At 46.3% G+C, this 27,176-nt stretch overlaps 2 protein-coding genes across 4 annotated transcripts in view; both read left to right on the top strand.

Moving 5' to 3' along the window:
- Positions 1 to 3,310, top strand: part of ADAMTS7 (ADAM metallopeptidase with thrombospondin type 1 motif 7) — a 59,836-nt gene extending 56,526 nt beyond the window's left edge. For both annotated transcript variants that reach the window (XM_058155723.1, XM_058155722.1), the window contains one exon: positions 1,619 to 3,310. In XM_058155723.1, the coding sequence (XP_058011706.1) occupies positions 1,619 to 1,782 (164 nt within the window). In that variant the 3' untranslated portion in view covers positions 1,783 to 3,310. The remainder of the gene's footprint in view (positions 1 to 1,618) is intronic.
- Positions 3,311 to 11,604: 8,294 nt separating this feature from the next.
- The window catches only part of SPG11 (SPG11 vesicle trafficking associated, spatacsin), a 46,003-nt gene continuing 30,431 nt past the window's right edge, over positions 11,605 to 27,176 (top strand). The window contains exons 1-9 of one of the 2 annotated variants that reach the window (XM_058155720.1): positions 11,605 to 11,786; positions 11,977 to 12,164; positions 14,211 to 14,438; positions 21,755 to 21,950; positions 23,313 to 23,450; positions 23,573 to 24,015; positions 24,191 to 24,336; positions 25,527 to 25,656; positions 25,949 to 26,104. In XM_058155720.1, the coding sequence (XP_058011703.1) occupies positions 11,605 to 11,786; positions 11,977 to 12,164; positions 14,211 to 14,438; positions 21,755 to 21,950; positions 23,313 to 23,450; positions 23,573 to 24,015; positions 24,191 to 24,336; positions 25,527 to 25,656; positions 25,949 to 26,104 (1,807 nt within the window). The remainder of the gene's footprint in view (positions 11,787 to 11,976; positions 12,165 to 14,210; positions 14,439 to 21,754; positions 21,951 to 23,312; positions 23,451 to 23,572; positions 24,016 to 24,190; positions 24,337 to 25,526; positions 25,657 to 25,948; positions 26,105 to 27,176) is intronic. The other variant, XM_058155721.1, reaches the window with a different exon arrangement.

The following is a 27,176-nucleotide window of genomic DNA, read 5'->3' as shown; positions in this document are numbered from 1 at the left end:
GGGTGCATTGTGGCTCTCCTCCGAGGGGAAGATTGGCCTCCTGCTTGGATAGGCCTGCTTGATTGCAGCCTTTCAGGCTTCTGCACTCTAAAGAGGTATGGAGCGATGAAAGGACGCTTCATCGCCCATGGAAGTCCCCCACAGCAGGGGTCTCCAACCTTGGCAACTTTAAGACTTGTGGACTTCAACTCCCAGAGTTCCTCAGCCAGCAAAGCCACAAGTCTTAAAGTTGCCAAGGTTGGAGACCCCTCCTCCACAGACTTTGCAAGGTCCCCTGCATTTGTTTTCACTCTTGAGAAAGTGGAGACCATCCACCCACAAACTCAATGAGCCCAGAATTAGGACTGGCAGGACCTCTGACTGGTGGAAAGGAGTCCCGACAAAGGGCTTCGTGGTGAGCATTGTGTGATGAGATGGTATCACAGACTTGGATGTAATCAGGGAGGCCCCTGCAATTGTGACCAGATGTGTCATCTGATCTTCAAGCAAAAATGACATTTCCTTTTAATCCTTAACCTCTGGTTCTTGTCTTGCCTTTTGGAGCAGCAAAGAACAAATTCTGCCAACCTTCTGATGCCAGGCTTCCTATTCATTCTAGATTTGATAAGCTTATCCAAGTATTCCAAGTAGGAGTTGACTCCATTTGGATTTTCCCTCCCTCTCTAACTCCAACCCATTCCTGCTGCATTGGCAGAGTAGGTCATTTGGCATTGTTATGACTTCCTCTTGCTATGTGGTTCAATTGGTTTAGAAGCTGCTTTGGTCACCTGGGACAATTAATGGTTGAAAAGTGTTGGTGGAAACAGTACACTGCTTATAGGTGTCACAGTGGTGGTGGAAATCCTCTGTACCCAAAGGGAGTTTAGACCAGGGGTCTCCAAACTTGGTCCCTTTAAGACTTGTGGACTTCAACTCCCAGAGTCCCTCAGCCAGCAAAGCTGGCTGAGGAACTCTGGGAGTTGAAGTCCACAAGTCTTACAGGGACCAAGGTTGGAGACCCCTGGTTTAGATTAAGTGGCAAACTGTCATGAGCAGTATGGACCAAGACCCTCATTCTTGGTGCTATTTCTATTTTGAAGAAAGATGCAGAGGTTGATTGGCTCACACAACATGCTTAGTGGGGGTTAATGATGGGGCAGTATGTTGGGTGAAGCTCTTAACCCAGTTAGGCGAGAAATAGGTATAAACCAAGCCAATGTGGCCGCGGTGTGGCTCAGGCTGTAAGAAGCCTGTTATTAAACACAGCTGCTTGCAATTACTGCAGGCTCGAGTCCCACCAGGCCCAAGGTGACTCAGCCTTCCATCCTTTATAAGGTAGGTAAAATGAGGACCCAGATTGTTGGGGGGGCAATAAGTTGACTTTGTATATAAATATACAAATAGAATGAGACTGTAAGCTGCCCTGAGTCTTCGGAGAAGGGCGGGATATAAATGTAAATAAAAATAAATAAAATAAATAAAAACAATGCTTGCCACTCAGTGAGATTGTGTAAACTCCACACACCTGTATCTGTCTGTTGTGAGAGAGCTCCCGTGCCTTCTGAGGGGGAGAACTGGACATGTGGGGAGGCTGACCGGCCCTCCATTACAGAGGATGCTGCCTTCTCTTCCCTCCCAGGCTTCATCTGTGAGCGGGACCGCCTCTCCTTCGGCTTCTGCCAGACCCTGCTGTGGCTGGGAAGGTGCCACCTCCCCGCAGTCAGTGCCCAGTGCTGCCAGACCTGCCACCCACATGGCCTGCTCCATCGGGATCGTGGCGATGAGCGCTCCTCCAGGAAGTGAACACCTCTGTGCCCAGGAACCTCTGGTGGGTGAGAGCTGGAGAAGACCCACTTCAGCCAGCCAGCTCTTCCGTCCGCTCAGAAACCATCCAATATTTTCCGCCTGGCATGGTGCTCAATCCCGTGGCTGAGCTGTGCTCCAACTGTGCTCGAAGAGAAGCCTTGCAACCACAGCGCAGGAGGGAGCTGGCGGGGGCGAATGCAATCTGGCCCCGGGAAAGCAGCTTTTGGAAGCCACCTCAGAAATCTCTCTGGTCTACAGTTGGTCATAGTCACTCAGTGTTGGCAGGCCAGCACAAACTCCTGAGGAGTGATTTTTAAAAAAAGAATAAAACCAACTATTTTTATATTTTATGCAAATGAGCATGTAGCATTCCACAGAATGTAATTTGATCAATTGGTTATGTTATAACTACAAAGATTTTTCTTGCTATGGGTGTGAGGAGCTTCAGACAGTGAAGTTAAATATCCTGGTCTGGCTGTGTGTGCATGCATGCACACACACACACACACACACACACACTGTTACTGCTCAAGACGGTCAGGTGTTTCTAGTCCGTCCAGCTTTTTGGGCAGGTTAGTAGCTCCTCCAGCAGGGCTGGCAGTCCTGTGCCAACCTGCTCTGCCATCTGGTGCCACCTGAGAGTTGCAAGCCAAAAGGATGCCTGCAGCTGGTGCAGGACAACCTGCCCAAGATTGCCCAGGTGGAAACTTGTCTGACTACGCAACTGTTCTGCCTCCTTTCGTTGCACTTCCAGAAGCATTATTCAGTTTCCCTTGTGAACTAAGAACACTTGATATTGGATCTACGTTTTCTGCATTTGTAACTTACATTGTTAGTCATACTGGCAAAAATACATCTGACTCAAGATTATGTGTTTGCTTTCTTACTTGCACCTTGAAATTGGAGAAATGGTGCAGAAATTCCCTTAAAAGTCTACACCGGCCACACATCTAAACTTTGTGTAATCTACAAATAACATAAAAGATCACCCTGTTTTAAAGGAAGGATGGCATGGCTTTGCTTATTGGTCTGTCTGGGAAGAGGGCTGTGATTCCTTTGGGTCAATCTGGACTCCTGGTGCCTGCATGGGCTGGGCTGTGCAGTGTTTGTAGCAGGCTGTGGAAGCAATTTGCCCTCGTTTCCTCTGGGATGTGCTTTGACCCCCCTATCTAGGGCTAAGAGAAAGGAACTGGCCTGTAGTCACCCTGCTGCCTTTGGTGCCCTAGACAGGGCTAGAACTCACGGTCTTCAGGGCCTTAATCACGGGACCAAACTGGCTCTCAGCTGACTTGGCCAAGTTTTAAGACCACTTTATCTGCTTCTGAATACCGAATGTCATCTTCATCCCAAGATGAAATTTCCCAATCAACATATCAGAAAAACTAAAAATTGATTGGGAGAAAAGTATTATAATACCTTTCTAAATTTTTAATGGCTATATCTCTCAAGTGTGTTAAACTGCAATGGCAAAGTTACATCTAATTTTGTTGTACTTTTGTTTTTGGGTTAAATTTTTAAAATTGTACCCAACTCGTCTTAGTCTCTCTGTGCTTGCTTAGTGTGGCTACAGTCCACTCAGAATATCAGAGTGCACCATGCCTCTCAGTTCGCTCAGTGAGATTCAACTCCTCCCAGATGGCTTTGGACGGCAGCCAAGGTCAATGAAATTGGGGCCAATTTTGTTGTTTGTCAAAGATCCCACTCCACATCTTGGCGAATGGGATTTTAAGGGTGCAGATGCAGTTTCCCTGGAAAGTCTCACCCCACAGCCTGACCAAGTCTTTCTAACAGACGTCAGGTTTGCCCTCTTGCCTACTTGCAAATGGCCAGACAGTAAAGAGCATCGACCTGGGAGGCCGCCAAGTCCTGCTGCTTCTTGAGCCAAAATGGCGGGTGGGATAAGAGTATGGAATGGCCTCTAATACACCTTCCCTGAGTGGAGACCACCCGCCAGTATCTCCGTTTGCCCATCCCACTTTTGTGTTACCTTCTCCACAGGGGTGGGTTTCTACCAGTTTGGGTGAACCAGTAGCGGCGGCGGTGGGAGGCTCCGCCCACATATCCAGACGTCATCAAAAATGCTCTGCGCAGAAGTGCCACGCGCTACCGATAGCGAATTGGTAGCGCCAGGATTTGAATCCCATCTCTGCTTCTCCATCTGTGGGGGTTCTTTAATTGGGGTTCCTGCCCTGAGCAGTAGCTGACTCAGTGGCCTGAATAGCCCATTTCAGCTGAGGGATTAAAAGTTTTGAGGGGATCACCAAAACATTTTGCTTTAAAACAAAAATGAATAAGAAGACTTTAGGGCAGTCATGGTGAACCTTTTTGGCACAGAGTGGCCAAACCACGCACGTCTGCATGCAGGAGTACCGGGAACCCGAAGACCAGCTAGCTGGCATGCGCATGCCTGTTTTTTGGCTGTTTTCGGGCCTTTTTGGCCATTTTCTGGCCCAAAAACAGCCTGTTTTTTGGCCATTTTTTGGGCCATTTTCAGGTGCTCTGGCGCTCACAAAGACCAGCGCTGGAAATGAGCAGGCTGGCAATGGCACACGTGCTTACAGGACTCTGCATGCCACCTCTGGCATGTGCACCATAGGTTCGTCATCATGGCTTTAGGGGCTACAAAAATTGTCACTAAATGTAACTTAATGTCATAGAATTAGAAAATTATTTGATATGTAAGTGATCATATTAGCCATATCAGAATTTATCGTAGAGACAGCCTAGAAAACATTGTGCACTTTTGGTTTAAGGGTTTTCAGAATCATTTTAGTTTAACTTGTCTAAACAATGGTGTCCACAAATGTCTTCAGCCATTATCAAAAATTAGAGTATATTGTACTGCGGAGATTGAAACTCCTGGAGAACTTTTCTTCTATGACAAATTACATCCAATGCTCGTTTTATTATTTGGGAAAGCTTCATTTTTGTTGCTGACGGTAGGAGCTCAAGCAGAGCCAATTGCTATCCCATATAGCCAAGGTCACAAAGACCCCTTCAAAACACTCTGTCTCTGATGGGTACAGTGAGATCCACACCATCCCACAACAGAACTTTTGATCTGGAAAACTGCGTTACGATTTGAAGGGAGAAAAAATGATGAGAAATACAGACAGAATCTGTTGGAACTGTTCAGGGAATTCCCCTTCACCTCATCTGACTAATTTGCTTGGAGGGCCAGATAACACTTTCAACAGCTGGGCTTTAAAACCCAGAAAAACAGAAGATCACTACCCTAATCCTCTCAACTTGAGAGGAAGGGAAACACTTCAGTCTCCTGAGGTAACTTTAACATTTAAAAAAACTGGTTTGTTACTTATTTGATTCCACTAGTTTCTAGCAGGGCCTTTGGCAGGGATTCCTGTCTGGATGAGATGCTGAGCTCAAGGGCCTCCGTGGAGCTTTCGAAAAGCAAGTGCAGAGATGAAGATCTGTTTACATCCCAACAACCATGGCTTGAAAAAAACCCACTGCTCTCATTCAGTATCCTTCCTTGTTTCCTACGGACACGGCATTTCAGCGTCCAGGCGGCCACCGGCTTTGTGTCTGGGCCTGGGGCCAAGCAGCCCGTGAGGGTGGCTGAGGACTTGGCCCAGGGCCTGGATGCCAGCCGGCCAGGGAGAGCCGAGCTGCAGCAGTCCCAGCAGGACGCCGTGGCCATGGGCCAGGAAGTGCCTGATCCGAGGGATATGCCCTCTGCAAGAAGCAGTTTGAGGGCCCAGCTTATTTCACTTGCCAGAACGATCCAAAGCACCAAGGAGTCCCAGAAGGGACGGAAATTGCGGGCAGGACAAGGAGTGAAATTAAAAGAAGGTGGATCCCTGACAGTTTCAGCTGTTCAATGGGGAGAGTCTGCTTGGGCCCCCCTCCTTGACTGTTTTTGGGGGCTGGAGGGAATGACTTAGTGTGGTGATGGCAAACTTATGACGCACATGTCAAAGTTGACATGCCAGTGTTCACCAACACCCAACAACTGCTCTTGAAAGTATGCCCTGCTCTTGTGCAATTTTCAGAGGCAACGCCAGAATGGAATGTGCTCATTCATGGCCTGCAGAGCATTCAAAAACCATGCAAGAGCCAGGGTGCTTTTGCAACATGTTCAGTAAGCTGCAAGAATGAAGGCCTCATGCGACCCAGAACAGCCTCTGGTGGGTCACAGGGCCTGAAGGGAAGTGGAGTGTGGGGGAGCCTCGAGTGTGCTGGTCCATGGGGCAATGCCATCATGCCACAAGGCTCAGGCACCAGGCTGGGGGAATGGCACAAGGCAGCCTTTGTGGGTGGCCGCAGTGGCATCAGGGCATCAGGGCATCAGGCCTGGGCCTTGGTGGGAGATTGCACCAAGCTCTCTGTGGCCTAGAAACACCCTTTCGCTCTATGGCTGTCTGCCACCATGAGGTTATATGAGCCTTGCCCTTATGGATTCTGGCATATTCCTCATCAAGGGTTTTGACACACCCTTTTCTCTTTATAGGGAAAATGCAATGATATCAAAAAACATTTTCTCAACAATTCTGTATTTTATTCACCCTCAACAGAGTAGCTATTTACATATACCTCCATTAGGGAGTGGAAAGTGGAAAAATCAACTAAAATCACATTTTAAAAATTACAAAGCAAATTCATAGACGATAGAAAGGTTGGAAGGGACCTTGAAGGTCTTCTAATCCAACATCCTGCTCAAGCAGGACATCTTATACCATTCCAGACTGGTTGTCCAATCTCTTTTTCATAAGATGGCAATAAAAATTCATATTTAGAAATATCAACTTTAAGAGAACGTTAACTTTTCATTCTATACAGTTCATCTGAGGTTGATCAGGTCTGCTCACTCTTGTTGGCAATTAATTGCTTTCAAAATGATGCTTTAGAAATAATGTTTAGTATTAAATTCAATATAATGTTATATAAAGAAGCTGATACAAAGGAGGCAGATATTCCAAGGTCAGTCGGGGTCCAGCACACACTGGTCCACAATCTCCCGCAAACTGGGATTCTCCATTGCAGCTGCCACTCTCTCTTTATCATTGATTTGTTTGTTGACTGCAACACAATGGAAAAATTCTCAAGTAGCTTTTGACTGGAAACCAAGCAAATTTATCATCAAAGCAACTGCCTCATAATATTAAGATAAAATGTTTATGGAGATTCTCCGTCATCCAAGTCACGGTTTTCCCAAGGGTGCTTTTTCAAAAGGCAACTAGACTTACTTTGTTTTTGCTTAAAGACATTTCGCTTCTCATCCAAGAAGCTTCTTCAGTTTCTGAAGAAGATTCTTAGATAATAACAAGCAGCTTCTTGGATGAGAAGCGAAATTCTTTAAGCAAAAATGAAGTAAGTCCAGTTGCCTTTTGAAAAAGCACCTTTGGGATTAAGAGGGAATGATCGAGAAGGACTGGCTGAGTTTTTTCACTGATTATGTGCCATCACTTTGGTATTGACTATTAGCACCCACATACAGTACATAGATTTTTCTCCATGAAGTTCTCTTCATACCTTTCTTAATGGGTCTAGAACTGTTCTTTTTATTTTTCTCAGGAAGTATTATCCATCAACCTTCCTCTAAATGAAAAACAATGGTAGCAAGCATAATTACTACAGGCGGTGGCATAATGCAACAGTAAGGTCAAAAATTATGCAACTTTTGAATCAGTATGAAAGCTGAAGCAAATGTCTTACAGTGGGGTTCACTTAGATGCATCAGCTCCTACCTGGTGAAAATCCTACCTGCCCTACTTCCCTCAGGAAACTTTCTTCTCAGGGCATGGAGGGCATGACTTTAGGAAGTTCTCCGCGATGCAGGTTGTTGTGGCTCCAGCCCCCCCCCCCCGCCCCTGGGCCTGGCCCCCTGCCAGAAAGTGACTCAGAGAGTGAGGGGGAAGAGCCGCCAGGGCTCCCTTCTGCAGGGCTGGCCTCTCTGACTCAGCTCCAGGAGCCAGAGGCAGGCCAGGTGGAGGTGGTGACGAGGCCTCTGTCTCCTGTATCTCCCCCCGCCCAGGAAACGCTTCCAGACCCAGCTGTGGATAATCAGCCCTGGTTAGATCCCAGGTTTCGTAGACAAGAGAAGCGGGAACAACAGAAGCAGGGGTGGGGCAGGCCTAGAAAGTGCTGAGTCACGGAGCCACACCCCACAGGGTATAAAAGCAGGAGGGGCTGCTATACTACTTCGTGATGAACAAATCAACTGACTGGAGAACACTTGAGCTGAACTATCTGACTGAGCATTTGGCCTGAATTGCTGTTTGCTCCTGACTTCCTGGTTGCTCAGGTAACGAGCTCTGCGACGCCGGCATCAAGGAGATAAGAAAACCTTGGCAGAAGAATGCTGGTTTGCTGCCAGAGCTGATAGTTGCCGTGGACTAAATTGCTGGCTAATTGAGTCAGTTCGTGTGCCTCCCAGACTGAGGTGGGGGACAGAACACAGGTCTTAATAATGTAGGTCTCTTCTAATAATGACCTGTAGGCAATATTTGGTGCAGCAGATCAGGGAGACCCGGGTCTATCCGCCCACCCATAACCATCTCCAAGCACAGAACACTCTCAGTGCAAAGCATCTCTGGGTTTTCATTGTGGGCAGAAATGGAGATGATCAGTTTTAAACTGCTTTTTTCCATTTAAAATATTTCTCTCAAGCACAACCTGAAGGTATACTTACTGTCTTCCTCAATAGAATGTGCCCCCTCTGATATGTAGATTTCCAGCTAGATGAGATAGAAAAATGTCAGCTTAGAAACACCTACAGCTCCATGAAGAATCTGTACATTGTACTCCTTCTCTCTCTTTGCATTCAACTATGCTGAATAAATAACCCACCCCCAACGTTTCTGCTTTAAAAGCAAGGGATTTCTTTTTCATGTATACTATAATGGTTACATATCTGAATGAGTATGGTAATTGTGCAATTACTTCCTTCCCTTTTTGAAAGCCCTTCTAAACCAAATTTGAACTCAAAACTAATTAATACAAACTTTTAAATACTTATTTACTCCTTGAATTGTCTTATGTATTTCCATGCCAGAACTATCCTTGATAGACAGAACAACGTGCTGGTGAAGAATTTGGGGCTTGGGGGTTTCAAATGCAGTGGAATTCTATTATTTGATAGTCATTTCTGGTTTGCACCTTTTCAGGTTGTATGTGTGAATTCACAGTTCAGCTTAGTCCAACACAGCACAAGCCAAGTGAAAGCTAATGCCTGTTTCTGAGACCTCATTTCTATCATTCACTCGTGAGGATGGGCGCACTGCCTCTTGCACACTGCAACAAACCTGTTGGAAGCCATTGATCCCTGGCTGTGGGGTCAGGGAAAGGTGGGCCTAATGCAGCCAGCAGCAAGCTCCTGCAGGGCGCTGGCTCTTCTACGCAAGCAGGCAGCCCTGGGGAGGTCAACTATTGGGGACCCAGTGGAGGAGTGCCACACCTCCCCCTTCACTTCCTGCTTCATCACCCGTTCATTCTCATATTCTCATTGTTTGTTGCACTCTTTATTCTATTGTTCAGTAACTTTGCTACTGTAACATTTATACTTCTTTTCATTTGTTTTATTGTGTACGCTGCTTACAGTAGTCCAATACAGTGATAGGTGTCAAATAAAATCTTGCACCCTGAAGGGAGGTTGGCCCCCACCCTCCTATCCTTTTGTAAGAGTCCAAAGACCTGGCTCTGCCAGTTGGCTGGGGCCCCAATTGGGGAACAACACAATGGAAGTGATTGCTCAAGTAACCACAGATCCCACCTCCCCCATTCTACCCCTGCCCACCCAAGGTGCCCTTGATTTTTAATTCCTGCTTTTAATTTATGTTTTAATGTATATATAACTTTTGACTGGTGGCTGCCTAGAGTTACCTTATGGTAAGATGGGCAGCCAATAAATTAGACAGACAGACAGATAGATATAGATGATAGGTAGATAATGATAGGTAGGTAGATAGGATATGATTACACAGCCATCCCAGGCCCCCATCTGGGAATCACTTCTTTATAGTGTGCATCAAGTGATGGCTGACTAGAGTCACCTCTCCATTTCTCCCTTCTCGCAAACAACCTCTCTCCTGTGGGATGAGGACATGCAAGCTATTGCTTGCCACTGTGCTATTCTTGCATTACCCAAGTAGTGCCATCAACCAGGGTCTTCCAGGAGAATCTGCCTCACAGTTCAATAGCAGAGAAAAACACAAATGACATACCTTGTGCTTGAAAGGTAAACATCGCTGAAGTTTGATCCTCAAACACAGCCCTAAATTTTCATGAAAAATACTTCAGTTTGCTTTTCAAACATAACCATCTGTCTCTCAATTATCAGAACAACAACTGAGCCACACAGGGGAAAATCTGGTCTAACTTTTGGTATCCTGGCTTAACAAACAATTTGGAAGAACCTGGTTTCCTTTATTTAAAAAAGATAAACAACTGTACAGAGTCCATTTTTTTCCTCAGGTGGCAAATAACATGGAACAGCAGCTGTTTCCAACCCACAGAAATGCTTTCCACTTAGGTAAGAGAGCCTCTCTTGAGGTCACCTATGCCACATCCAGTGAGGGTCTCACACTGGCTTCGGTGTAAATAGGGGAAGCAAACATTTTCCTAGCAATCCCTTCCGTTGAGCGTAGAAAGAAGTGCTGCAGAACAAACGCGAGAGTCCTGACCTACAATGCTTGCAAGCTGCTTTGTTGGTTAAAATGAGGATCTCCTGAGGCAAGAAATCTTCCCATAGATCAGGGGTCTCCAACCTTGGCCACTGTAAGCCTGGAGAACTAATTCCCAGAATCCCCCAGCCAGCAAAGCTGGGGAATTCTGGCAGTTGAAGTCCTCCAGGCTTAAAGTGGCCAAGGTTGGGGACCCCTGTCATAGATTATGAATTATAAAAATGATAGATTATAAAAGTATGAAAGGGCAGCACAAAAGCCAAAATACGATTTGCTTGTCTCCAAACGACGCACTGCCGTACCCCCACCCCCAAAAAAGCAACGCGGCTTACAGTTTGATGATAAACCAAGAACTAGCTCAGAGGTCTCCAACCTTGGTCCCTTTAAGACTTGTGGACTTCAATTCCCAGAGTCCTTTACCCAGGAAAGCTGGCTGAGGAACTCTGGGAGTTGAAGTCCACAAGTCTTAAAGGGACCAAGGCTGAAGACCCCTGATCTAGTGCAGGCTTAGGGAGGCCCCGGGCTGCTTTGGACCCGTCCTCCCCAGCCGTTTAGCCGGAGGCCTCCGAGCGCCCGAGCGGGGGGCAGCCCTACCGATGAGCGTGGCCAGCGAGCAGTGGGGCACGGTGGGCGTGAAGCGAATGGTGATCAGGCTCTCGCCCGGCCCGATCTCGGCCACCTCCACGCAGCTCTCGCTCACCACCTCCAGCTCCTCCAGCGTGTTCGGCTTCTCGGGGTCGCGGATGGTGCGGATGAGATCTGCGCGGGGCAAAGAGAGGAAGCGGCGGCTGAGCGGGGCGGAACTGCGGTGACTCCCCGCCCCACGCGCCCCCCCCCGCCCGCGGCACCGACCGTAGACCTCCAGCGCCCGCTCCTGCTCCATGGCGGCGGCCCGCCTGCTCTCGCCCCCGCGCCCAGGCGCCGCGTCCGCATAGCCCGCGCTACCGCGCGCCCCCCACAGCAGCCCCAGCGCCAGCATCGCCGCCCCGGGGCTCCCTGGGCAGGACGACGACCGCCGGGGGTAGAGCGGCCTCCATGCGCGGCGGGCGGAAGTCGGCGCGCACGCTTCCGGCGGGGGCGGGGCGGCGGCTGCGCTGTGAGCCGGAAGTCGCGGAGAACTACAACGCCCGGCAGGCCTGGCGCGTCCCCTCAGCTGGGCCCGGGTCTCTCGGCGGGGATGGCGGAGGCGCTGCGGGTGTTGTTGCTGCCGCCGCCTGAGGAGCCCCCGGCCGGACCCCTGCGGGCCAAGCTCAGCCGCGGGCGGGGAGCGCTGGCCGTAGCCGGGCCGGCCGAGCTGCGTCTCTCGGGGCTGCCCTCAGCGCGGCTGCCCGGCGTCTCGCTGCCGGGCGCCTGGGAAGAGTAAGCGGGCCTGAGGCGGGAGGGAAGGAGGGCGGGCAAGGCAAGGCAAGGGAAGGGAAAGGCCGTCCCGTCCGGTGACTCCCGAGGCCGGGGGGCTTCCCGGGCTCTCCGGCGGGGGCTCCGGTCGGCCAGCGCTCGGGGGGCGGGGGAAAGGGAGGCCCTGATCCGAGCCCAATGCGGCCCTTTGCAGCTTCGTGTGGGGCAGCGGCGAGGCGGAGGATCCGGCGGGGGGTCGGCTGCAGCTGCTGGCCGTGGCCCAGAGCCCCCGGGGGCTTTTCCTCTACGAAGTGGCTTCGGAGCCTGGGAAGTGGGGCGCGACCCTCCTGCGCAGCCTCCCCGAAGAGCGGCTGCGGGCCCTGGTGGCCCCCCGAGATGCAGGCGAGTCTCTCCTTGCAGGGGCGCCCCGAGGGGGGGAGCGGGGAGGGGCTGCCTCTGGGTTTCTTCCGAGGGGGAGGGGGAGGAAGGTTTGTTTTCCTTTCTGAAAGCCGCTGTTTGCAGGCCTTTCTCAGCCTGGCTTCCCAGCAACTGCCCAGCTGAGATTGCGCTCCATCCGATGAGGAAATGTCACAAATGTCTGGTGGTTTTTTGCAGAAGTTCCAAGTCTTGGCTGCTTTTCAGTTGCTGCTGCTCAAGGACAGTCATTCCTTAAGCTACTATACATACTATTACATACTATAGGAGCTACTATGCGATGGACTTTAGGTTTCCATTCTGCCCCGTATAGCTTTTATGGAGAAACACACACACTGGTTGCCAGGAGATTACTTATTAGGTTCCACCAATTTTCATCCAAACCTTCTCCCTCTGGCCATCTTTATGTAATAATATCCCCTAGTTCAGGGGTTTCCAACCTTGGCAACTTTAAGCCTTGAGGACTTCAACTCCCAGAATTGGAGTTGAAGTCCTCCAGGCTTAAAGTTGCCAAGGTTGGAGACGCCTGCTCTAGTTCACCCCCTATGACTACCTGGGGTTGATAATGCAGTAAGGAGAGAGAATGCATTGAATCAGAATCCAGGTTAGATGGAAATGATGATGCTTCTAGCTGTTGAGCTAATTCTGCTTTATTGTAGGGTTACATTAACAGGATCTTGCAAGTCTGAAAGTACAAACTTTTACCTTTGTCTAATTGTTCCCTACGCAGCAGTTCTTCCCAAGGTCACTCCCAACACTTGCCCTTCCAGGTTGATGGGGGTGTGGTTTTCTCCTCCATATTTCCTTGATTAGGGTATCATTTTCTGCTTGATTGTTTGCCTGGTGTTAATTCCTGCTTATCTGAGTGTGGAGTGGTAGAGAGGACCTGTTTACACTATGTTGTAGATGGCTCCTATTTCTTTTTGTGGGACTGCTGGGTCCTGGAGAGTTTTAATTGATTTGTGTGCTATGGTGATGTCATGTGGTTTTAATAATCTGTTATGGTTTTTTTGAGATGTTTCTGATGTATGGCAGTGCTATCTTTTTCATCGCTTGTGTTGATTGTATTGTAATGGGTTGAGTGGTCAGGCACTTTGATAAAATTGTGGTTATCCATTTCGCTGGAAGGTTTTGTATAGGTCCATGGTGGCACGCAGCGCCCTCTCTGTGGGCATATGAGCTGTTGCTCCAGTTCAGCTCTGTTGCACATGTGTGCGCACCTCCCACCAGCCAGCGGGTCTCCAGGTCTCTGCCATGCATGTGAGGGAGTGTAGCGCTTGGGGGCCACATGCATGCACGGGGCACATTTAGGGAGCGGGTGCACATTGCATTTTGGGGGTTCGGCCAGGCTTTGGGCACTTGGTCCAGAAAAGGTTAGCCATCACTGCTATAGATGGTCTGTTTCCTTTTTTTGTTGTTCTTGTGTAGTAGCTGTGTATTTGTGCTCATCCGAATAATGTTCTTATACAGCTTCTCTTGTAGGAGGTTGGGTTGTTTCTTTGATAGTGGAACATTTCATGTGGGTGATTAATTCTATGCTGAGTTGGACTCATAATGGCTTACATAGTTACATATAAAATATTCAACAATATAATAGTAAACAAAATGTGGTTAAAATATAAACTATTATAGGAATTGGGATAGATTGATGGTTTTTAGTATTTGTCTCCAAATTGCAGGAAACTATGTTACCAATTTTTCGAAACTGGAAAGGTCCATGGTGCTGCAAAAAAATCATAATTATTTATGAAGATGGAAATTCTCCAAGTGCTGGGTTAACAATCTAGTTCAGGGGTCTCCAACCTTAGTAACTTTAAGGCTTGTGGACTTCAACTCCCAGAGTTCCTCAGCCAGTTGGATGAGGAACTCTGGGAGTTGAAGTCCACAAACCTTAAAAGTTACTAAGATTGGAGACCCCTGATCTAATTGAATGTGCTTTTTTAAGCCAGCGTTTCTCTGCATGTTATTTCTCCTTTACAAAATATGAAATATTCCTTATATCCTCTTTTACAGGATTACTATCTATTTCCTCCTTGCAAGTGCTGTCATTTAAAAATGGCAGAGCTATACTGTTGCTCAACAATTTTGTGATTGCACATCTGATTTTTCCTGGAGGAGAACTGGGGGAAGAGCTGGAAGGGTGCTTTAGACTTGATTTGCCCCCACAAATCTTGGAAAGGACAGTGAATGTTACTTTCTGCAGAGGTATCCTCTTCTTGTTGGATGAGACCGGATGGATACGTATCCTTTAATATAAAACGGGTGTTGGGTAGGCTTCCAAGGATTATTTGCCCATCTCCCAGATAGGGTAATGCTGAAATCTAAGAGTGAAAATTGACCTACTAGGGATTTAGCACATTAATTCCCAGGTTTACTGTGAAAAAGGCAAAAAGTACCCTGTTGATCCAAGGGTTCTTGCAGGGTGGGTGAGGAGGACAGAGAAGGGCGGATGGGGACTCTGTATACCCCATAATTTGTAGTCTGAGGTACCCAACCCCCGTTTAGGTTACCGTTTGCTTCTAGGCTGACCCAGCTACACTGCTCTTGTGTCTATGCAACAGCTTCTGTTCTGGGGCCCTTCCTTGACCTCACAAGAGCCTTCAAGAATCAGGACTTCCGGTGGCTTCGTTCTCTTCGACGGACGCCTGAAAGGCGCACGCACTGGGGTTCATTAAAAAGCTGGCGAAAACAGCGAATATCAGCTGTTCGCCAGCTGAAAGTACGTTCCCCGGGTAAAGGGGAAAGGAAAGAGCAGAGGAAGGATAGGAAGAACTCCCTAGAGACCCCGCTTTCTCGATTTGAAAGCGGGGAACTCGAAGGGGAAAGTTCCCTGGAAATCCCTCTGCAGCAGCTCCAGGCCCAGCGTGTCTCTGCTTCGGCAGAAAGAGAAGAAAGCGACCATCTCTGCTTCAAATGATTGCTATGGATTTTAATAAGCAGACAGAACAAAGACAAGAGATCAGTCATTTAAACTGCAAGTATTAAATCTGACTTCTATTTTTTTAAAACTTTTTCGCTTACAATCAACATAATGAAACAAAATGGCGCTCGTTAGTTGCTGAGAAAGTGAAAGTGAATGGAGACTATCGTATCGTGCTGGACTGTAAGCAGAGCAGAGGCTTTTTTCGGCTGGATTTTTACTTATTTTTAATTTTTTCTTTTTTTATCTGGATTTAAGCAGACTGCTGGATTACTTTAGTTTGCTTAGGTATTTGAGAAGGGGACTCTCAGCAAGAATTTTGTCATGAAGTTTCTTTCAGAAGAATGGATTCGTGACTTTATACAGGAATATAGAGAGAAAATGTATGTAATTATCCAAAAATATGAATTGATAAAAAATTGGGATGTTTTGGATGAGAATTTGGAGGAAACTAACCAGCCCAATCAGTACTTGGAAAATGGAGTGGAAGAGATACAAGCAAAAGTGGATAAAAATGAAGATATGATTGTGAATAAACAAGATGATGTAAAGAGGCTTTCTTTAAAAGATTTGGATGAAATGCCTGAATCTGCGTTACAAGAGGTTGTTTTCCGAACCGATAAAATACACAGGGCTAATGCTTTACAAGAGCTTTCTTTCCGGATTGATGGAATATATGGTAGTAACTGATATATTGACTGTGCACAAGGAATGAGTGACTGTGCACAAGGAATCCCGGTGCAAGAAGGGACGCTGACGTATCAGGCGGACCTGGTAAAAAGCTCCTCTGGCGACGGCCGTCAAATGCTCTTCCAATGACAGTCGTGCATCCAGAAGGACGCCAGATTGCGGACCTTCTCTGTGGGGGCCAATGACTCGTCCCCCACAGACAGCGATGGCCTCAGCTGATTATACCGGGACACCGGCATCCACAGCCACTCAGTCTTGGCGGGGTTGAGTTGAAGCCTGTTTTTCCCCATCCAGACCCGCACGGCCTCCAGACAACGGGACATCATCTCAATGGCTTCGCTGGGGTGGTTGGGAGTGGAAATGTACAACTGCTATCATCAGCGTACAGATGACATCGCACCCCAAAACCACGGATGATCTTGCCCAGCGGCTTCATATAGATATTGAACAGGAGAGTGAGAGAACCGACCCCTGGGGCACCCCACATAAGAGGCGCCTCGCGGTCGATCTCTGCCCCCCTGCTAACACCGTCTGCAACCGGTCAGAGAGGAAGGAGGAGAACCACCGAAAAACGGTGCCCCCCACTCCCAGCCCCCCTAGCCACCGCAGCAAGATACCATGGTCGATGGTATCAAAAGCCGCTGAAAGATCTAATAGGACCAGGACAGAAGAACAGCCTCTGTCCCGGGCCCTCCAGAGATCATCAACCAACGTGACCAAAGCCGTTTCAGTGCTGTACCCAGGCCGGAAGCTGGACTGGAATGGGTCCAGATAGACAGTTTCATCCAGGTACTGAGGGAGCAGATGCGCTACCACACTCTCAACAACCTTTGCCACAAAACGAAGGTTGGAGACTGGACGGTAGTTCAATAAAACAGCTGGATCCAGGGAGGGCTACTTGAGGAGGGGTCTCACCACAGCCTCTTTCAAGGCTGTAGGGAAGACACCCCCTCTCAGAGAAGCATTAACAATTCCCTGGAGCCAGCCTCGTGTAACCTCCTGTGTGGCCACTACCAACCAAGAGGGACACGGGTCCAATAAACATGTGGTTGCATTCAGCCTCCTCAGTATCCTGTCCATGTCATCGGGAGCCACAGTGTCAAACTCCTCCCAGATGACAGCCTCCATCATCCCATCTGAGACTACCCAATCTGTGTCCAGTCCATCCCGAATCTGAGCGATTTTATCGTGCAGATATTGTCCAAAGTCCTCAGCACGGCCTTGCAAGGGGTCTTCCCTAACTCCCTGAGTAAGAAGGGAGCGGGTCACCCTAAACAAGGCTGCTGGGCGGTTATCTGCTGACGCAATAAGAGCGGAGAAATACTCACATTTCGCCGATCCTATCGCCACTAGGTAGGTCTGAATACGAGACCTTACTAGTGTTCGATCAGGTTCAGAACAGCTGGCCCTCCAATTACTCTCTAGGCGTCTTTTCCGACACTTCATCTCTCTCAACTCCTTGGAATACCAAGGAGCCGGTCGAGACCGGCACCGGGTCAGAGGCCGCAAAGGCACGACGCGGTCCAAGGCCCCCGCCGCCGCCCTTTCTCAGGCGGCGACGAGTTCTTCAGCCGAGTCGTGGGCTAGGTCCTCAGGAAGTGGCCCAAGCTCCGTCAGAAACCTCTACGGGTCCATCAGGTGCCTGGGACGGAACCAACGTGTCGGTTCCGTCTCCCTGCGGTGTGGGATAGCGGTTCGAACGTCCAACCGAAATAGAGAATGTTCCGACCATGACAAGGGTAGAGTGACTAAGTCCCTTGATTCTAGATCATTCAGCCACTGTCCAGAGATAAAAATTAAGTCCAGAGTGTTTTCCCCCAATGTGAGTGGGACCATCAACTAACTGGGTCAGGTCCAAGGCCGTCATGGAAGCCATGAACTCCCGAGCTACAGTAGATGACTCACCGAGCAATGGTAGGTTGAAGTCCCCCATAACCATAAGTCTGGGGGTATCAACCGCCAACTCGGCTATTACCTCCAGCAGCTCGGGCAGGGCTGCTGTCACGCCGCAGGGAGTCTGGTACGTAATCGGCAAACCCACCTATATCCCCTGACCCCACCTCACAAAGAGGGACTCACATCCAGCTATCTGTGGAACAGTGACCTCCCTCGGTTGAAGACCTTTGTTAATAATAACCGCCACCCCACCACCCCTACCCTGGGCCCTCGGCTGATGAAATGCATGAAAACCTGGTGGGCACATTTCAACCAGGGGCACTCCCCCTTCCGTGCCCAGCCAGGTCTCCGAAATGCCTAACAGGTCCGCACCCTCCTCCCGTATAAGATCGTGAATAAGGGGGGCTTTATTCACAACGGACCTGGCATTGCACAACATCAGCCGAAGGTCCAGATTCTGAGGATCCTGACCACTCGGGGAACGGGAAAAGACAGAGGGACTGGAGTGCGAGATCGTTCGCAGATAACGCTCACGCACTCCCCTAACATGATATGGTCCCCCGCTTCCGCCATATCTGTCCCTCCCAGTTACCATGCTAATGAAATGACCCTCATGGAACTGAGCATCCGCCTCCACCCCCATCCCCGAACCCAAGCTAGTAACGACGCGAGCCTTCACAGGATCTGGCCGTATCCCCGTCCCTCCCCCTGGTGGGTTTTCCCCCAAACCCACCCTAACCCTCCCTCCCCTTAAAAACCGATTAAAACGCTCTTTTAAAAAACCCCTAAGATCTTTCTTAGCTGCATGCCACCTCTCGGGATTCCAAAATCCGTCATCAAGGTAGGCCCTCGATAGAGTGGAGGGCCACTTCTGCGAGAGGGGGGAATCTCGCAGAGCAAGAAGAGTCGCTAGTGAATACATGTATATTGCAGAGTATGGAGGGTGGTCTCCCGGCCAGTCCAGATGTGATATAGACAAGTTTCCGACTAGGAACAGATGGAAGAAGTCAGTCCATGATGGAAAATGATGTGGTCTCCAGGTGGTCTCCAAAGGGCTTCAAGGTCTCCAAGCCTCCAAAGGGCTCCAAGGGGCTCCAAAAAAGAAGAAGCCGCTGCAGGCCCCAGGGAGGTGGGGGCAAGGCCTTCATTCCAGAGGAATATCACCAGTCATCGCCACTGCCCAGATGTAATAGCCCCCCAAAATCTCTGTGGAGCTTCATAGGGCTCTGTGGGGCTTTGTAGGGCTCCGTGGGGGGTCTGCGATGACTTCGGGGGAGGTCCGTGATGTCTCTGGGGGGCCCTGATGTTTGTAGGGCTCCATGGTGGTTCCGTGGGGCTTCGTGGGGGCTTTGTGGGGGGGGCATGATGGAACCGTAGGGCTCCGCGGGGAAACCTCACTGCTTCCTCACCACTGCCACCCCCACTAGTCACCTCTGCCTCCACCACGGCCGTAGATGAATAGAAACGGCCAAAGACAGAAATGTGTTGTAATGTGTTGTACTGAATTGTAAATAGAATACTCTCGAAAGACTTTATGTAAGAAAGATTTGGGGGAAAAATGATTATATGGTTTATAGAAGTTACAAGGGAGATATTCTCTGAATTGGATTGGATTTTTATGTATTAGCTGGTTTTAAATACTTTAGGATTAATCTGCTGTATTGATTTATATATTTTACCAATGTTAATTGTTATTTCTTGAAGGATTTTGGTTATGTAAGGGGGAAGTCAGAGCCAGAGAGGAAAAATTTATATAATTGTTTTGGAATAATTTAGCTTATGTTTGTTTTTGAACTATACCTTATAGGTGTTCTGGGAAGTCTTTTAGCGAATGATTGTTTTTTGAACTATACCTTGTGTTTGTTCTGGGAAGTGGGGGGGGGGAGGGTGGTTTTGGAGTGGAGGAGAGGGGGGGAAAAGGGGGGGGGGAATTTTTGTAAAAACTTTTTCAATTAAAAAAAAAAGCCTTCAAGAATCCACTCTAGAAGAGTGGATTACCAATAAAACAAATGATTTTCCTTCTTGAGACTCATTAGTGGCATGTAGATAATCGTGAGGAGTTAAATGTTTGAAATCCTTGTATTCATTTTCCAGGTCTCTGGTGGGAAATTGTGCGTGCTAATTATACATCTTCATTGACTTGAAAAATAGAGCACTAATATGTTTCCACTGAAAGCGAGAGAGTTACTTCAGCAATTGTTAAAAGATTTGACTTAAGTTAAGAAAAGAGTATTTCTTGTTATAATTAGATTTATGGTGGAGGTTGTGACCCCGGATGTGTCCTCTTTCAGCAAACTAACCCTATCATTTGTCTGGCGTTGAACCCTGGCATTGATCTTTAACTGCTGCATCCTGGTTTCCCTTCACAGAACATAAAAAGATTGATTTTTTTTTTTTTTATTACGGATTGTACAGTAATTGAGACTAAATTGATTTTAAATCTAATAACTGCAGCAAGATTACTAATAGGACAATATTGGAAGAAAGAAGTACCAACAATACAAGAATGGATATTGAAAGTTGCCAATTTGGCTGAGATGGCGAAGATATCAGCCTTTTGAAAGACAATACGCAAGAAAGATACTTAAAGGAATGGAAAAATGGATTGACTATATTCAACGTAGATATCAGACTAAGAGTTATCAGACTGTTTTGAATGATTATGATGTATTATTTTTGATTGCTTTTGGGGAAGTTAGAATTGATGATTGTAGGGGTATAATTAAGTTGGGACGAAAACTTTTTAGCATATGTTTGTTTTTGAACTATACCTTATGGGTGTTCTGGGAAGTCTTTTAGCGAATGATTGTTTTTGAACTATACCTTGTGTTTGTTCTGGGAAGTGGGGGAGGTGGTTTTGGAGTGGAGGAGAGGGGAAAGGGGAAAAATTTTGTAAAACTTTTCAATTAAAAAAAAAAGCCTTCAAGAATCCACTCTAAAAGAGTGGATTACCAATAAAACAAATGATTTTCCTTCTTGAGACTCATTAGTGGCATGTAGATAATCGTGAGGAGTTAAATGTTTGAAATCCTTGTATTCATTTTCCAGGTCTCTGGTGGGAAATTGTGCGTGCTAATTATACATCTTCATTGACTTGAAAAATAGAGCACTAATATGTTTCCACTGAAAGCAGGGATAGAGAGTTACTTCAGCAATTGTTAAAAGATTTGACTTAAGTTAAGAAAAGAGTATTTCTTGTTATAATTAGATTTATGGTGGAGGTTGTGACCCCGGATGTGTCCTCTTTCAGCAAACTAACCCTATCATTTGTCTGGCGTTGAACCCTGGCATTGATCTTTAACTGCTGCATCCTGGTTTCCCTTCACAGAACATAAAAAGATTGATTTTTTTTTTTTTTATTACGGATTGTACAGTAATTGAGACTAAATTGATTTTAAATCTAATAACTGCAGCAAGATTACTAATAGGACAATATTGGAAGAAAAAAGAAGTACCAACAATACAAGAATGGATATTGAAAGTTGCCAATTTGGCTGAGATGGCGAAGATATCAGCCTTTTTGAAAGACAATACGCAAGAAAGATACTTAAAGGAATGGAAAAAATGGATTGACTATATTCAACGTAGATATCAGACTAAGAGTTATCAGACTGTTTTTGAATGATTATGATGTATTATTTTTGATTGCTTTTGGGGGAAGTTAGGAATTGATGATTGTAGGGGTATAATTAAGTTGGGACGAAAACTTTTTAGCATATGTTTGTTTTACTTTTAACTATACCTTGTGCTCGTTCCGGAAGTCGGGGGAGGGTTGCGAAGGGAGGGGGGAGGAGGGGGGGAAAGGGGGAAAAAATTTTTGTAAAACTTTTTGAATAAAAAAAAAAAAGATTGATTTTTTAAAAATAGTAGAATTTTTCCGGCAGCAAGTTCTATTGAATTTATAGATTACTCGATTTCCTGTGCATGTTTACTCTAAAATAAGATGACATTGCCCAATGAGGCTTAATCTGAAGCAGGAATGTATAGAGTCATGCTCTTTGAAGGATATGTTATTTCAACAGCCTTTGAAATTTCTTAACTTCTTACAAAGATATATGTGGTGCTACCGATGGTGCCTATTTGGCCCACATCAGTGTCGCTCTCTATCAGTCACGGGGGCAAGAAGAGAGAAACCAGGACATGCCATTTCCTCTTGTGCAGCTCAGTATATCATATGACCTCAGTGTGGCTGTGGTTGTCAGCCGCTCCAGTTGTGTGGCTGCTATTGACCTCAACTTGTACTTCAGGTAGGTGGACTGTTTCTCAAAGACTGCCTGATTTCCAGCATAAAATTTGCTTATGTAGATTATTTATATGGCCATTCATCTCACTTGAGTGATTCTGAGTGGTTTATAAAGATTAAGAGCATGAAAACCACACATATAACTCCCCACGCCCAAGGATAAAACAGTAATTCCTACCTACAAAAAAAATCCCATGTCAACAGCAGCAGAACTCTCCCCTGTGATAAGATAATGCATGAATATTTGGAAATTTAAAATCAGTCTTCCTGCTCATAAGAAGTAAATAGTTCATAGGTGCCTTGGGCAGGATTTCAGGCTTTTCCAGAGGAAAGGCTAGTTAGAAGTCTTTCTAATTTTGTAGCGCTCAATAGCTGAACTCCTTTAGCAGTTCACAGAAACATAGTTAAGTCTCTATACATACATTACAATCCCATGGTGCTTTTCTTTCTTGGGGCTATATCAGCCTTACTAGATAGACAAGAGCAGGAAGCACTAATACAAGTGGTTCTTAGTTAATGATGTAGCTAAGCAATGGGGTCATAAAATACAATACCAGGTGACATGCCACTTAGCAACAGCAATTTTGGCACTCCTGACTGTTGTCATTAAACAAAGCACCATGGACTGTTGAGATCACTTGATTGTCATTTGTGAGGACCTGCTGGCTTCCCCATTGGAATACCTGTGTTGTGAAGCTCAGACTTTGATAGTGAATACCCAAAGTTTGTTCTTTAAATAAGACCGGATCTCCCACACTCACATCTGATTTTCACCCTATTGATTAAAATGCCTGACTCAATTCCCGTCTAATGAACTGAGAATCTTAGGCTTCCATGCTTTAACCATAGACAAATCTATAGTTTTTGATCATTTTCCTCAATGAAAAAGTATAATATTATGTATTCATTTGTTTATTTGAGATCTATCTATCTATTTACAAAGATGATTAGGGGACTGGAGGCTAAAACATACGCTGAACAGTTGCAGGAACTGGGCATGGCTAGTCTAGTGAAGAGAAGGACCAGGGGAGACATGATAGCAGTCTTCCAATATTTGAGGGGCTGCCAGAGAAAGGAGGGGGTCAAGCTATTTCCCAAAGCACCCAAAGGCCAGACAAGGAATAATGGATGGAAACTGAAGAAGGAGAGATTCAACCTGGAAATAAGGAGAACTTTTCTGACAGTGAGAACAATCAACCCATGGAACAGAAGTTGCCTTCGGAAGTTGTGGGAGCTTCATCACTGGAGGCTTTTAAGAAGAGACCAGACTGCCCTCTGTCGGAAATGATGTTGGGGGTTGGACTTAGAAGATCTACAAGGTCCCTTCCAACTCCATTAATCTGTTTAATTTGTTTAATCCCCCCAGAGAATACCCTGACCATTTGTTTTGCAAGCGAAGCTTTGAAAATTTTCCTGCACAACAGATGGAGGGGGTGGATGAAGATGACTCCAATAGTTCAAGTTACAGCATGAAGTTCTTGCAACCTTCATTTCCAACTGACAGGTTAGTTGGCAAAAGGTACTTTTATAGTAACGAGAAGAGTTGTTTCATTGAAAAGTGTAATTCTTACATCTTCATTTTATGTATCATTGAAAATGCTAAGAGTTTTTCCCCTTTTTCCCCAGATCCTGGAGGACACACACATTACCTTTGAATGATACACACCCACACAGTTATTTTCCACATCTGTGTACAGATGTTGAGTTGCCTTGGTATCAGCACCTTTTGCACTTAGAACCTCTTAACTCTAAGACCTTGGACACTTCTGCAGCATCCCTCTTTCAAGAGGTTTCATTTGTTCTTTCAAGCTCCAGAGGGAAAGATAATAAAGGCACTGAAGACAGGCGATGGAAGAATATACATTTAGGTGACCTAGAAGAACATGGGAATCTTGATTGTAAACATGTGACTGGTTTCCACGTGCTGTTCACTGTCTCAAGTGAAAGTGAAGGGCTAACTCTTGTCCTGTGGGATTTGGTGACGCAGGACATCACACCGTCTTGTGTGGGGAAAAACTCCTTTTTTGTGGAATATACCAGGGAGGAACCACTATGGCTCATCCTTTCAGGTGAGCATCTTTGATTTTAATTGCAGATAAATATTTTCCCTCTAGAAAATTTCAGAGTTGACGTTGTTTTCTCTTCTTGACATTGGGAGGGTGCGGTGTTCAAGTCACTAGAACAACTTTTCTGTAGACAATGAGCAATATGGAAATAACCTCTCTCCTTTGTGATCATCCTTAGAGACCGGCCTCTTCTTGTTCCTGTTTGGCTTTACCCAAGAGGAATTCTTGAACAGACTGATCATCTACGGAAGCGCTAGTACTGTCGATTCCCTTTGCTGCCTCAATAGGTGGGGAAGGTGTTCGATTCCTGTACATGCCTTAGAGGTAAGGAAAGAAGCCTGGGCCATTTTCTGGACAACCCCAACTCTTTCCCTGGTGCCTATGAAGCTGTGAGGAGGGCCTGGCCATCCATTCCAGAGCAGAAAAATTGATTCCCCACACGGTTTGCTCTACTTTAAATGGTTCTGGTACTCAGCCAGTGGAGACGCAATATCTTCTGCTGACAAGACAAGAAACTGACTTGGCTAATTCCAGCACAATTCTTCATACTGTGAAGATGGTTGTGTTTTTTTTTAAGTATTGCCATTTGTATTTTAGTGCTATCTGCATATTTCATCCATTATTTATTATTTTTAAGGGATTTTGAATCTTACATAAACCACTGGTCCTTTGCTCTATATTACAAAGAAATATTGATTATTCCTTGGTTACAGTCAATGTTAGTTACAAATCTGTGTAAAACTAAGGTGTAATTAACATATCAACCAGCACTTATTTTGGTGTACTCAAATATATTACATACAGAACAAATATGTTACTTAGAATAGATCAGGGGTGTCAAACTCAAGGCCTGGGTGCTTAAATCTGGCCCCCGGGGCCACCCTGGAAAGAGTGAAAGACCGGCCCATGGTGCCTCTGCCAGTGAAAATGGAGCTCAGAAGGGCTGCCCGCAAGCTCCATTTTCACTGGCAAACGGTTGCAGGAGGCCATCGCAGCCAAAAATGGAGCTCACGAGGGCCATGGATGGCACTCCCAAGCTCCGTTTTTGCTGGCAGAGGGTTGCAGGAGGCTGTTGCAGCAGAAAATGGAGCTTGGAAGCCCGTTTTCACTGGCAGAGCACTTGGGCCACTACAGCCCCTCCCACCAACACAAGTGTTGTTAAGCTGGCCAGGCCCACCCCGGCTCCCGAGGTCAAATACAACCCTGATGCACCCCTCAGTGAAATCGAGTTTGACACCCCTGGAATAGATCATATTCATATTAACAAATTTGTAAGCAGAGAAAGAGTGCTAGAGCTCGACTTCTCAAGAAAAATTTCCTGTGATTTGACAAAGGTTTGTCTTGATGTGACAGCCAGACCTCTGAGAAGAGAGCTCAGGAAGTGAGAAGCACAATCCATGGCTTGATGCTCCCTTGGATACTCAGGCCAGGGGCTAATTAAGAGAGAGATTGAAGTATTGGTGGTGGATCTCTCTATAAATAAAATATAAAAATTACATTTGTTTAATGTTTAGGCTGGCTTAGAGAACCGACAGTTGGATACCGTGGATTTTTTCCTAAAGAATAAAGAGAACCTTTTCAGTCTGTCTGCAGCAAGCTCGGTACAAGATCAGCCTGCCAGTACGTCAGATTTTTACTTGAAGAGTAAGTAAACTATGAATGTTCACACTGACATTTTGTGAATTGCAGTATAAATACAAAAGAATACAAAAGAAATACACTTGACTGAATGCAAAGTAAACTGCACTGAAGGCAGAGGGAGTGATTCAGGGCAGGTTCTTGCAAATCAGAGGTCCAGAGGTCCACGGGTTTCCAGAACGCTTAATGGAATGAATTGCATTTATCACTCTGACATCACTTTGAAAGCAAATGCAAACTTGTGCATTTCTTAATGTGATATTCCCAGTTTTCTTGGTTTTACCCTTTTCTCCTACAGGCGTTGAAGAACTGAGGCCAGCATTGGATTTACTTTGTAAGGCAATTCACGAAAATGATGTGGAAACGCAGAGCAAGCATTTCTCTGAGCAGCTGTTGAACCTCACCTTGTCTTTTCTTAACAAACAACTCCGTGAGATTTTTACCCACAGAGAAGGTAGAGTCGGTATCATGTATCTATTTTACTTGAGTTGGTATTCTTCGTGCCATCACGTAACAACAAAATTTCTATTACTGGAATGGGTTTGTTTACAGATTTTGTGCTCCTTAAATCATGAAGGGAAGAAAGCCAAATACAGGGCAGAATGCAGGTTCAGCCTTAATACTCAGTGGGTATTAAGTGTCCATAACGGGTCTCCAACCTTGGCAACTTGAAGACTTGTGGACTTCAACTCCCAGCTGGCTGAGGAATTCTGGGAGTTGGAGTCCACAAGTCTTCAAGTTACCAAGGTTGGAGACTCCTGGTCTATAAAGCATCTAAAGAGATATTATGGGGCTGTGCAATACAGGTAGTCCTTGACTTGCAATCATTACAATCAGTTACAATAATATTGAAAAAGGTAACATGATCAGTTTTCACACTTATGACCATTGCGGCATCCCCCGGTCATGTGAGAAAAATTCAGGCACTTGGCAACTGGCCAGTGGTGGGTTTCAAATTTTTTTACTACCTTTTCTGTAGGTGTGGCTTGGTGGGCGTGGCAGGGGAAGGATACTGTAAAATCTCCATTCCCTCCCCACTCCAGGGGAAGGTTACTACAAAATCCTCATTTCCTCCCAATCAGCTGGGACTCGGGAGGCAGAGAATAGATGGGGGCGGGGCCAGTCAGAATTTTTACTACCGGTTCTCCGAACTACTCAAAATTTCCGCTACCAGTTCTCCAGAACCGGTCAGAACCTGCTGAAACCCACCTCTGCAACTGGCATGTATTTATTATTTATTTTATTTTATTAGATTTTTATACCGCCCTTCTCCCGAAGGACTCAGGGCGGTGTACAGCCGAAATAAAATACAGAGTATATACAATTAAAAGAAATTAAAAGAAACTATTAATAAATGGCCGATAATTTAAAAATTTACAAATATTTAAAATCTCTAAAACCCCAATTTAAAATCAACTATTTATGCCAGTCCTGCTTGAGTGAATAAGTATGTTTTTAGCTCACGACGAAAGGTCATGACAGTTGCCATGTCCGGGGGTCATGTGGTTACCATTTGTAACCGACAA

The sequence above is a fragment of the Ahaetulla prasina genome, chromosome 13 (genome assembly GCF_028640845.1).
Source record: "Ahaetulla prasina isolate Xishuangbanna chromosome 13, ASM2864084v1, whole genome shotgun sequence".
In the NCBI taxonomy this organism is placed as follows: Eukaryota; Metazoa; Chordata; class Lepidosauria; order Squamata; family Colubridae; genus Ahaetulla; species Ahaetulla prasina.
This window is presented reverse-complemented; position numbering and strand designations above follow the sequence as displayed.